The 12464-nt window shown below is 40.7% G+C and overlaps 1 protein-coding gene across 11 annotated transcripts in view; it reads left to right on the top strand.

Moving 5' to 3' along the window:
- Positions 1 to 12464, top strand: part of Elavl4 (ELAV like RNA binding protein 4) — a 143689-nt gene that overhangs the window by 55290 nt on the left and 75935 nt on the right. The window contains exon 1 of one of the 11 annotated variants that reach the window (XM_006238591.5): positions 1827 to 2129. The exons of 2 other annotated variants lie outside the window; for them this stretch is intronic. In XM_006238591.5, the coding sequence (XP_006238653.1) occupies positions 2082 to 2129 (48 nt within the window). In that variant the 5' untranslated portion in view covers positions 1827 to 2081. Of the gene's footprint in view, positions 1 to 1826; positions 2130 to 5221; positions 5559 to 5905; positions 6310 to 12464 lie in introns of those variants that run through there. 8 more of the 11 variants (XM_039110515.2, XM_039110516.2, XM_006238594.5 and 5 more) reach the window with 8 other exon arrangements.

Raw genomic sequence — 12464 nt, 5'->3', positions numbered from 1 at the left:
GCAAGAAGAGGAGACAATCTGGACAGCCAGAACAGGAGGCAAGGTCTGCAGCTGTGCTCGGGGGACTGGTGTGGAGAGAGGCGCAGACTGACTTGGAGTTTTGTGTGTTGCACGTGAATGCTCTGGAGATGCCCTAATGGACTGAAAATGAGCCAGCCACGGTCATATGGCACAGGTCTGTTTAGCCACATCTTTCGGTAGCATGGCAGATGGTAGACCGTCAATGGGTGGTATTGACTGGCTGGATTTGCCTTAGGGTAACAAGACTATGGGTCTTTAGACCCCCACTTCATCTTACTTCCCTTTGTGCGGCCCCGTACAGTAGTGGTTTTCTCTCTTGCCTGCCCCAAAGCCCTGACCCTTAGCATTTCCTTCTTCCCTTTTGAAATCTAGTCTTCCTTGGTAATCAAGTTAGAAAGGTTACCTTGTGATAAACACCCTTTAAATTATCACCAAGGCAGGAAAACTCGAGAATATTTTATTTACTAGGCTGATTACATTTTAATGTTTGAAGAAAGTGACATTTTTTAATTAGTGTTTAAGACATATGGTGAGTGTACAAATTAGCTTATTCCATACAACCGGAGTTTGATGAGAGCAACTCCTCCTTCTCACTCCCCAGTTAAAAATTGTCACTTGAAACTTAATATATGCAAGGAGGTTAAATGCTATTAAATGATGCAGACTTGACTTAAAGATAAAGGAGACATTTGCTATCTTGTGTAGTTAAATGCTGCCTCGGTGGACTGGAAAAATACAAGAATTGGCATTTGTGTCTCCAGAGAGGTGGAAGTTCAGAGCTTCAATATTGTCCAGCCAAGAAAAACAAAATGCCAGGTATGTGTGTGTGTGTGTGTGTTTGTGTGTGTGTGTGTGTTGCCTTCTGATGTAGACACATGGGAAAGTAAATGACAGGTGCAAGATTCTTCTGATCTGGCCACATAACAATACAGCTCCAGATCCTTATATTACCCCGTTCTCCATCTTCACAAGATTTCAACTTGGGGCTTCTCTTTATTCTTGGCAGAAGATCAGATTAATTGGAATAGAGTGGTACAAAAAAAAAAAAAACAAGTAAGGTACACTTCCAAAAGTGTTCCTCTTCAGGGCAGATCTGAAGGGGAAAGAAGAGCTCTGTGTGGCGACACATGTCTGGTTTGAGCCTGTGGTTGTTTGTAGCTGGTCATAGAATCGCACTTTTAAAAGACATACTTAGCATTGGTTTTGCCTTTTGTTTTTTTCAGTGTCTTTGCTTTTAAGCTTTTGGTCATTTAAATCAGTTGAGACGATGTCAAATAAACTCAGAAGATACGTTATACCTTCAGCTCTTGTCTCCAATTTGTGTGTGTTTTATCCACATAGCATACACACATCTGAATCCAGCTTTCATCTCACGTGAATATTTCTCTCATTGTAAAGAGAAAATATTTTCACGGACTTTTTACGTTCTCCCTTTCTTGGGATTAATTGAATGTCCCTCATTCAACATTTACAGAATGAAACAAGACTTGTTTGTATTTCATTCTTATAACAGTTCCTATTAGAATTGGTTGGTAGTGTTTTGTTCTGTTTTGTCTCCTTGCTTTAAGTCAAGAGGAGAAAATTATTTACTTAGACATAATATGGTAGAGACAAGTTTGCCTGTTAGGATGCTGGTGTTTCTCACATCACATGCTATACCTAACACGGAAAAAGCAGGAGCGCGCGCACACACACACACACACACACACACACACACACACACACACACACACCCCTACCTTTTGAGTCTCTCTATTTCGATCTGAGCACTCTACCCACCTGGTGGTTATATAGAGAACTGTTACTTTAAAGAGTAGTTTAAACCAGCCATGTTTGGGGCAGGCTGCTCTTGCAAAGGGAGCAGTACATATAACAGGAGGCTACTGTGTGAGAGATAAGGGGAAAATTCAGCTCACTGACTAGAGGTTTTAATGTGCGAACTCTGGGGAAATAATATATTGACTGTTCCGTGGTGCGCAAGAAAATTGAAGAACCCTTTGCAGACGGAGTGCTTTGCAAAGGATTCTATCTGTTTCTCTTAAAACAAAATCTGTGGCAAGATGTTTGAAATCAGCAGGACGCTTAATGCTGCTTTATTAAATAATGAGGTAATATTTTGTCACTTTTTTCTGGGCAGCATCTGTTTTTACCCCACCCCACCCCCTCATTTTCCCCTATGTTTATGAAGGGTTCTTTTTTCTTCTTTTTTCCTTTCCTTTTTTCCCTCCCCCGCCCCCCTTCGTAGAAGTCTAGAAAAAAAATTCATGCTTCTCTTTCTGTTCCTTGCTTTCCGTGCTTTTGGAGAATTTGGTTGTCTATCTTTTCTCTCTTTTCTTTTTTTTCCTGTTTCCTAGTCCATTGTGCCACGTAAGGCTTCTCCACTGTGCGGAGTAGGTAGTTATTAACGCTGAATTGGCTTCTGGTACAGTCCATCTGGACTCTGTGTGGGAAAGCTGGCTGCCGGCGACTGAGCGGAGCTATCTGCAGCCTTTGGGATGTGTGCATGGTGGCGAGGGGTTGCCTGATATGGGATTACTTCTTTTAAGGGAAATTGTTATTAATGAGTCAAGAAACTGCTCATTTATGGTAAGGGGGACACAGCGGCACAGTCAGCCCCACAGCGCTGGGATACCGTTTTGTTTTTTCTTCTTTTCTTTTTTCTTTTTTTTTTTTTTTTTTTTTTTTTTTTAGGTTGCCTTAGCTGCTTGAGTGAGACAAGTTTCTTTCTGTGGTGGTAGATTGTAGCAGGAAAAAAAAAAAATCATGCATGACTGGGAGACTTGCCTGCCTGATTCTTAAGATAATATACTGAGAATCTGTTGCTTTACAAATGCCACACCACTGATGTAGCGGTCAGCCCCTCACGCTGAAAGATGAATGGTACTATTGGAAATGCGATAATAAGGTTGACTTTTCCCAACAATAGGATTCTGCCTTTGTCTTTAGAGAAAAGGCCTCTGAGGACATTTGTGCGTTTGTTTGAGGATTCCTTTGAAAGACTTTAGAGTGGAGGTTTGTGCAGAAGTGATCAATATACAAAGCACATGGATTTTTTTATCCTAGCAAGACCAGGTAATTGCTTATGGTATAACATATGGTTACTATTTTGGAAACATGGCCGGAATGTTTTTTTTTAATATACCTCTTGTTAATTTTGGGCTCAATGAGTATACTGTGATCAATATGGATAAGAAAAAAGAGGTGTTAAAATTTCACCTTCTATGACCTGCATAGAAATATCAGGTAACTATTTTGTTCCTAGAGCGCTGTTTTCATTTGCGTAACTGTCAGAATTGTGTCAATATACTCCTCCAATATTTTGGTATTGGTGAGATACACTCGGGAGGTTTTGGGCTGTCAGTTTAGGACACATAGACCTATCCTATATGTGAACGTCAAGCTTTTCGGAGCACTGAACCTGGGAGTTCATCCTTAGAGTGCAGCAAGTGCCGTGGTTCCGTGTGACTCCAGGACTCATCACACAGGTGCTAAGGAAATCAATTTAAAGCTCACTTCCTTCACTGTCTTCTACCTGAAGGGCCCCCGGAGCTTCACGTTTCTACTCCTTCATTCACCTTTGTTTCTAAAAGCTGGGCTTACTTATATTGAAACACGATTTACATGATGTACCCAATACGCTGTCCCGTGGCATATCTGTATTTTCATAGGGTGTGTGTATGTGTGTTTATTGTGTGTGTTCGTGAAGCAATGTTTTGAAAAGAATTGCTTTCACCTTTAAAAATGAAGGGTTCTATTCTTCTTTTCTAGCAATTTTTCACAAACTCATTTATTCTTAGACTCCGAAGCCCAGAAATATAGCATATTTTGACCTGTGGTTCCACTATTCCTAGTCCAGTCCACTGTCAACTTCAGACAAAAAAAATTAAACACTGTGCTGAATAGTGGTTACCTCTGTGCATTTACTTGGAAAAGAAGTTTATTAAACTAAAGTTTATTACATACATAGGGTGTTACCCGTCTTCATAGGGTAAGGGTCTCAGGTAAATCACTTAAAAACCCAGGCCCCAAAAAATCCTGCGTTTTGCAAGTGTAGTGATCCGGAGACTCTGAAGTGTGTCGTATAAGCCTACAGTCTGTATGCATCACTACATACTTGCTAAATGTCCCTTTGTACATCTTTTAAGAAAGCAGGGGCTGGGGGAAGAATAGAAGAGAGAGGTAAAAATCTCCTATTCAGTTGAACAAGATGAGTGGTCTGCACAGGCAGTAAAAATGAGGCTGTTTTATTTCAAAATCATATTTTACCCTCCCCGCAGTAGGGAAAGCAAAAGGGAGTACGTTTTAGTCAGTTTTTTTAAAAATTCAGAGCATGCCCCTAAGTTGAAAAATAAATTCATTTAAATAAATCATTCATCATTCTCTGTTTTGGAAAGCTCCTACAGAAGACAGAAAGGTAAAAGCTGACAGCTGCCCTCCTCCTCCCCCCAGCTATTTTTTTCTCCTCTCTCTCTCTCTCTCTCTCTCTCTCTCTCTCTCTCTCTCTCTCTCCCTCCCTCCCTCCCTCTCTCTCTCTCTCTCTCTCTCTCTCTCTCTCTCTCTCTCTCCTCTCTCTAACTCTTAGGAAATAGTTTTTTTAAGGCAAAGTTAAGTGAACCCAATTCACCCAACAAGCTTAATCCCAAACTCGAACGCTTTTGAAATGTTGGTCATGTTAGCTACAAAATGAAACACTACTTACAGAAAACCAGTGATACTGGGAAATAATAAAGTTAAAATGTAGAATTATTAGCACATTAAAGTGCTTTTGTTGTATCTTTAAGCCTAGAGGCAGATCATTAAATATGCATTTCGCTAGAAAGCAACTGTCAAGAAAGATAAGGTGGTTGAAAATACTCTCCACAGAAAAAAACCCTCTATCAGAGGGACGAGCTCCTGTATCCCCCAGGACCCGGAAAGGAAGGACACTCCCACCGTGAAGGTTTGCATCCTCCAATGACCTGCAGTTGTGACAGGACTTTTTGAGCTGGAAGAAGGTAAAAGGTAAAAAATACAAGCATGGCTGTTGTTGCTTCAGCCGGGCTTTAATTACCAGACACAAGAAGCAGTTCAGAAATCTGGTCTCTGTTGTTGTAGAGGTCACCAGATCATTAACATCGTCAATCTGGCAGTAGCTAATTTAAATAGCACCTGATGTTGCAACGCCTCCCTTCGTTTCCCCAGCCAATCAGAGTCTGGCTTCAGCTGACAGATGGTCCCATAAATGGATGTAAAAAGGGGAAGCTTCGAGCCAATTTCAGCAAGGCTCTGTTCAGTTGTTCTTATCTACATCCTAGAATCAGGGGTTTCAGCTCACTGCGCCTTTTCTTCCTCTCTCTCTTTTTTCCCCCTCTTTCTTTCCCACCCCACCCCCTCCCAATAATAGATTTACTTTACAATCATCCACACTGTGTTCTGTGGATCTGTAATATATATAACAATAGTAGTCATTTTCAAATTATATCCTGAAACCTTTGCAAATTTTAAGAGAAGAGTCGAAGCGCTGCGAGACCCAATATTTGCCAATAAGAATGGTTATGGTAGGTATAACTAGATATATAATCTGTTGTTCGTGTTGCTGGAGGGAAGGAAGGCAAGCGTCTACTCCTTGGCCAGTCTTAATGCTTGCACGAGAGTTTAGTTCTCTGCTGCTCTTTGGTTCCTTCATTTACTATATCTTTTGTGTAGCGTGCGGGTAGGTTCTCTTTTTGAAAAGCAGTGGGGAGAGAGATTGTCATTTCTAACAGGTCGTTGTCAGTTTTCCCTTCCACATAAAAGCAGTGGGTGGGGATGGGCTGAAATAATTGCTGGTTTGTTGAAAGAGATTCTATTACTTGAGACCATATGAGGGGGTGGAAGGGGGTTTCTTTTTGTAAGAGAGAAGAGGTTTGTCTACATGCCTGGGTTTTGTGGGGCACTGGGTGGATGCAGCAGGGTTAGGAATCTCTCCATTTCCGTGCTGGAAATGTAAACCTGGAGAGGCAGCTCCTGGGTGCTGAACGTTGAGATGGGCAGTTGTGTTTCTGGGGACTGCGCAGTCAAAACGGCAAAGAGAGTGATTTATTTGGGCTTCGGTAAACGCTGCATCTTGTATTTCAAAGAGTTTCCTGTCATGACCTCATAAAAAGAGGAGGCGGCTTGTATGTGTAGCTTGAGTTGTTGCTTCCTTCTCTGGGCAGCAGCTCTGTAAGAAGGGAATGTCGGCTTTTACATAACGTTCCTCTCTGCTTTTGACACACTGTGTGAGGGTCCATCTTCTGATCACAGATGGAGTGGAATGGCTTGAAGATGGTAAGTGAAAAAAAGAAGGCAGCTTGGAGGTTCCAGCCGTGTGTGTGTGTGTGTGTGTGTGTGTGTGTGTGTGTGTGTGTGTGTGTGTGTGTGTGTAAGGATTGTGGACTGCATTGTAAATCACTATTCTAATGTGTGTGTGTGTGTGTGTGTGTGTGTGTGTTAGTATTTCTTTTTCTGAAATTCAGAATCTGCCTCTAAGTATAATGGCATTGCATGCACACAAGGCATATACTGTCTCTTCCATCAAACACATTTTAGGCAAGAAAGGTTGGTGTCTTTTTTTTTTTTTTTTTTTTTTGACAATCACAATGTCACCGTCACTGCTGGTTGGCGTGTCCACCGCCTCTGTGAGCCTTCAGCCGAATTACACGACTGTTAAAGTTAAAGGCACGTTTCTCTTTCAGTCTTCATGCTGGGAGTGATGGGGAAGGCTGGGGATGAGGGGTGGAGGAGGTGAGATTCAGTACCAGCAGATGCGATTGTGAAACAGGACTTTCAGATGTGGATAGGGAGGTGGAAAACCTTTCTGCCGAAGTAGTAAATCTATTTTTAGCATCGCCTTTTTCTGGAAAAAGAAACAGGGAAACTCCTTGAGTGCTGTTCCTGTCTCCCGGTGTTGACCCTCAAGATACAGCACAAAATGGCACGAACGGATGCCATGCGTGCCCACTTTGACTTTGAATTTTCACCAGCAGTATATTTCAGGGGGTTTGGGGCTGGTTATAGGGAAAGCTATAAATTCATTTTTTAGAAAAGCCAGAGAAGCCCCGGGAAGACTTTTCACTCTGCATAGATGTTGTAACAAAGCTGTGGTCTTGTCCCCATTCTTAGAGGATTGCCTTTGTCTGGCTGCTTGTTTTGATGGGTGTAAAACAAATAAGATTAGACCGAGCAGCCCAACTGAAAGCGATAGCTGGGAGGAAAACCCAATGAAAGGTTGCCGGGGAAACGAACAGAGGAGAAGCCGAGCAGGGAGCAGGTGGCTATCATGAGAACACACTGCAAACAGTGTAAAAAGGGAGGAGGGGGGACAGGACCTCGATTATCTTTGCTGTTCTTTGTGACTGGCCCAACTTTAATTATTCTTCATAAATAGGTGTTAATTACATTTCTAACTCTGGTTTACAGTGATTTTTTCGAATCTATTTTTAAGCATCTGTTCAGTCTCTCCTCTTTTTCTTTTTGTTTGTTTGTTTAAAAAAAGAGAAGAGGGGGAAGGGAGAATAGGGTCTCTGTCTTTTTCTCTGTCTCTCTCTCTGTGTCTGTCTCTGTCTCCCTCTCTCTCTCTCTCTCTCTCTCTCTCTCTCTCTCTCTCTCTCTCTCGTTCTGTCTTTCTCCTTCCCCTTTCCCTGCTGTGAGATTGTACGTGCAAAAAATTACAAGAAATCTTGTGAGGCCATTTGAAAAAATGTAAATTATATGGAATGAAGTTGATGGAAGCTTAACAGTGAGTTCCCACAACTGACAGGTTCTGCAAATGATCTCTCTGGAATTTCCAGCAATTATTCATAGGAAAAATATAGGCAGATTAGATTTATGCTAGCCAGTGATTTTTGTGTTAGGTGATACTGCATTTTTACTACATTGGATGCTGGTACTGTAGTTTCAAAGAGTTCATCATGTCTCTCATTTTAGATCCGGAGTATAAATAAATGTCTTTAGAGCATCATAACTGAAGAGCCTTTTCCTCCTCTGCCCATTCCTCTAGCCACAGAATCCATCCAAATGCATGTGGTCTTGGATCTTGGCGTAAGCTGAGTGAAAAGGTGATCTTTTCTAAGTGTCTCTGAATGTCTGCTGGGACCCATGCACACTGGATAGCCGACTTCTCCCTGGTCTCTCTCTGAATGCTTGTCTGAGTAGTGTCTTTTTCCCAGTAATGGTGGGTACCAACCAAAAAGGACTAACAGAGAGTACTTGAGTGACTTGGAGGAGCATAGATAAAACCTGAAATAGTCCTCAGTTGTGGTTTCTTCCTGGTGACAATAAAGATACATAATTGAGTAGCTAATTTGAAGCCCCAAAATGAAAAATTAAGAAACTCAAATGTATTGCAAGGGTGGACAATATAATTGCCTTTATTGAAAATCCTCTTAATTTGTTTTCTCTTCATTAGAAATCTCCACCATGGGCCCACCATTTTTTTTCCTGTGAAAATGTTTCTTTTTGTTTTGTTTTCTGATTGGAGGAGACATTATTTTGGTTTTATTCTTAAGGTAAAAAATAATAATAATAAACTTAGATTTTTGTCCTATCCTTGAACCTTGTTTTTCTATCTTTAGTGCATAAACACTATATAATCCATAAAAACAGAATAGTCTTTTATTGTCGCTAATAAAGTTTTATTTTCTGAGAATTTTCTAGCAGTTTTTAGTTAGGGAAAATGGTTTCTATAAAAACTGTCACCTTGGCTTGGTTATATAAAAAAAAAAGACACATAGCTCTGCTGATGATCTTTCTTGTTTCTTTGTTTTTTTAAAAACTATTAATACCAACTACCTGCATGTGGAGGGATACCCTGGTGGAAGCACCAGGCCGGATGTGCAGTTATTATGAAGTAAAAATCTGGATGGAAATATCGCTGCAAAAACATTGACTAGGTCGCAATTTCCAATTGCCTCTGTGTTTCATAGTAACGCATTGATTAAATCAGATGATATTTAATTTTTTGGAGGAATTAAATGAACAGAGCAAAAGAGTATAGGAAAAATTACTCTGAGAACCATTTATTTATACTCTGTTTTTAATATCTCATTTTAAAACATATGCATTTATTTCAGTCTCAGTGCCATTCATTCCTAACCACCATTTATTCAAGGCATCATCTTAGCACTACTCAGATGGACTTGCTGATGTCTGATGGTTTGCACAAAGCCTTAAAACTTTATTTTATTCTCCGAAGGACCTTTCTTGTTTCTTTTAATATGGGGATTTTGTTGTGAAAGCAAGACAAGGTTATTATGAGGTAGTTCTAGCCGAATATTTTTAAAATGATAGTGTGTATGTATTTTCATTCCAAATTCAGTATCGCTAAAAGTGTTTGAGATGTGGTCGACTTCAGATATTTTAAATTTATGGTTTCTATTATGAAAACGGGTTTGAAATTTTAAATCTAAAATCATTGTGTAATTTTGCGCGTGTGTGTGTGTGTGTGTGTGTGTGTGTGTGTGTGTGTCCATTGTCTCTAAAAGGATTTGTGGATGAACTGAGGTCTTTTCTCAAGTCAGAGTTACTATGAACAATGAAAGGGTTTCCTCAGGGCAAATCTTTTGCTTTGGTCTCTTCTCTCTGCACTTATCTCCTTTCTGTGGTTGAATTCTCGTCCTAGACAAAATACTATAAAGACCCATTCTGCTTCATTTAGCCTTTGGTACTTTAATACCTGATTTTCATTTAAAACAAAAAAGAAGAAACAAATAATCTGTGAGTGCCACAAGTAAGGCATGGTGGACTATCTTGATAGAGGCCATGTCATATGGACAGAACTACTTCGGTCTTGACAAATTTCTTCATCAGTTCCAGTGATCTGTGGCTACCACACACTTTACATGCCCGGACCTTTAATACGTACATTTTTATTTTGGTGAGCTACTCAGCGATTGCTAGACATACGAGTATGTGCTGGCAAATGCTGCAATGCAGTATTTTTCCCAATGTCATTGGGAGTTTGGGGGGTAAGAAGGGACATGAACACTCTCAAGCGTCTATCTTACTGTCTTGCAGTTGATGGGCCGTGGGCAGAATTAGTCGATTCCCCTTTGGAAGGAAGTAATGTCGACCTTTCATTCCTGACTCTCCATTCCTTAGTGCATTTTATGGATGGGGGGGGGGTAATCTGTATTTTTTATGAATTCTTGCATCTGTTTTAGCTTTTCCTTATTTGGTGTTTACCTGTACATGTGTATGGACCGCTATATGGAAAGGAAGCTGAAGTAGGCTGCTTTTCTTAAGTACTTCATTTTCTTTATTAATTCTAAGAGTGCTCTTATTAGGAAAAAATATGATTTTCATATATTTATCTGAAAAGATCTTAAGGCTCTACAGACTTCCATCAGATGCCAGACACTTTCTCTACCAACCACTTGAGGAGCTGGAAAGTGTGCAAATCCTGAACTGTGTCTGTGAGCTAAAAAGTGCTCGCTCAATCAAGGGATCAAGGGATATAGCGTTTGAATTAAAATGGGGGCTTTGTTCTTTGGGGACATATTAGTGTGATATTACCACTAGTAATAGTAATAGTAATAAAACTGAGGAGGAGGAGGAGGTAGAATAGCCCTGTTGGCATCCTATGCTTTGTGTTTTTCGAGTTTTTTGAGATGTTTTAGGGTCACCCTTGGATTTTAAAGCCTCAGTATTTTTTATGGCTAGAGGATGTCTGTAGATCAATGGCTTCCAAGGGTTAAAAGAGAGGGGAGAGGGTGGCCTAAAGGCAAGTGGGTAGGAGGAGGTTTCACAAGCAGTGATTGTCTTAATTTAGCTATCTAGCAAGGAAGAGGAAAAAAGGCTAAAGGACAAGAATGAGAGGCAGGGAACATGGGTGGGGGGCATTGGACCACGACATCCAGGGCGTCAACATGTGGATCTACAGCTTTCTGATGTAGAAGATAATGAGTAATGAATCTGAACTGTTAAATGCAGGATGCCCCGTGATTTCACAGAGCCTTGACTTTGCAAGTTCATTACTTCCTTCTTTGCTTGTTCACACCTTTAATAATAGCTGGTTTGTGGTGCTAGCTGGGGGTGCAGAGATGAGCCATTTTGTTTGTTGTTTACCTTATTAAGAATTCAGGCAGCACGTCCACAATAGCTTCGGAGCATCAGTGTTAGGAACCAATCAGTTTGGAAACGAAGTTGTTACAAAAGGAAGAAAATAGGAAAGCCATCAGCCAGCTAGCTAGGTATGGACATCCACTTAGCTTGGTGGTAATATTTATGTTGTTCATGAATTCATTAAAAAATTAGCTACATTTTTGGTGCTCTTATCAGGCTAGTGTCTCAGTCTCCCACCCCTCCAGTTCTCTCCTCCACCTCCCCCTCCACCTCCCCCTCCCCCTCCCCCTCCCTCAACCCTGAGATTCTGCCTCCACCATTTTTGCTTTGGACTTGTCTTACCGAGATCCTTGTAGCTAACACCCGAGATTAACACACACACACACACACACACACACACACACACACACACGCACCTGTGTGCACTCACTTACTAGCAAAGATTGTCTCAAGACTCAAGAAATGCTGAGATCGATCAAAGAATCTTTAAATAAATTTCAGTGAAGAAAACGGTAAAAATATTGAAGAAATATTGTTAGTACGTTGTGTTTACATCTTTGTTATTGATGTTTTTGTTGTTAAAAGATACTTGTTTTTAACCCCAGAAGTAGTTAAATACAAAACTAACATATGGGTTTTCATTAGTGAAAAAAAAATTTACGTGGCTTAGGTACCTCCTGGAAATGACTTTTGGTGGAATCTTGGTTTGAAAAATAACATTTATTGAGTTTAAATTTTCAAATATTCATTTTTAAACTATAAAAACAAAATAAACATTTGTTTTCTATAGGGAATGTAATTACTTTTCAGGATAGAAGGAGGCAAAGAATGGGTTCCAGCCAAGATGACAGATTCAGAGAACACCACCTCGGGAGGGAGGTCTTCTCCACCTGTGGGGGCGAGGGGTCCCATCTTGCTCCCGTGCTTCTCTGAGCCCTCTTTCTTTGTCCCCCCCTCTTGTAACAAGCAGCCATAAGGTTTGCTTTGCCATCAGGGAACAGCAGAGCTGATGGCCCTTCCTCGTTCCATGAAGACATGCTCGGTGAGGACTTCTTGTATGCATTTCTTTGGAATTCAAGGTTGCCACTTCTTTCAACTTTTTTCCACGCCCAAAATACACAATGAGAGGTTGTGTCTATGACTAGGGATAAAGTTGAGGTGAGAGGTTTTAAGGCGACTATTACCAAACGTCCCTGTGTCAAAGTGTGAGCAGAATTTCATGGGAACCTTCTGATGAAACATCAGTGGTTTGTCCTTTGTATGGGTCTCTAAACGAATCCAAAAGACAGAAATTAAAGATCTTCTAGACATTTTTGTCTGTAAGGTTCCGTGTATCCAGGAGTTCACCTCCAGGAAGAAGCAGTTTGGACAGTTAGAAAGAA

This window comes from Rattus norvegicus, chromosome 5, assembly GCF_036323735.1.
Source record: "Rattus norvegicus strain BN/NHsdMcwi chromosome 5, GRCr8, whole genome shotgun sequence".
Taxonomy (NCBI): domain Eukaryota; kingdom Metazoa; phylum Chordata; class Mammalia; order Rodentia; family Muridae; genus Rattus; species Rattus norvegicus.
This window is presented reverse-complemented; position numbering and strand designations above follow the sequence as displayed.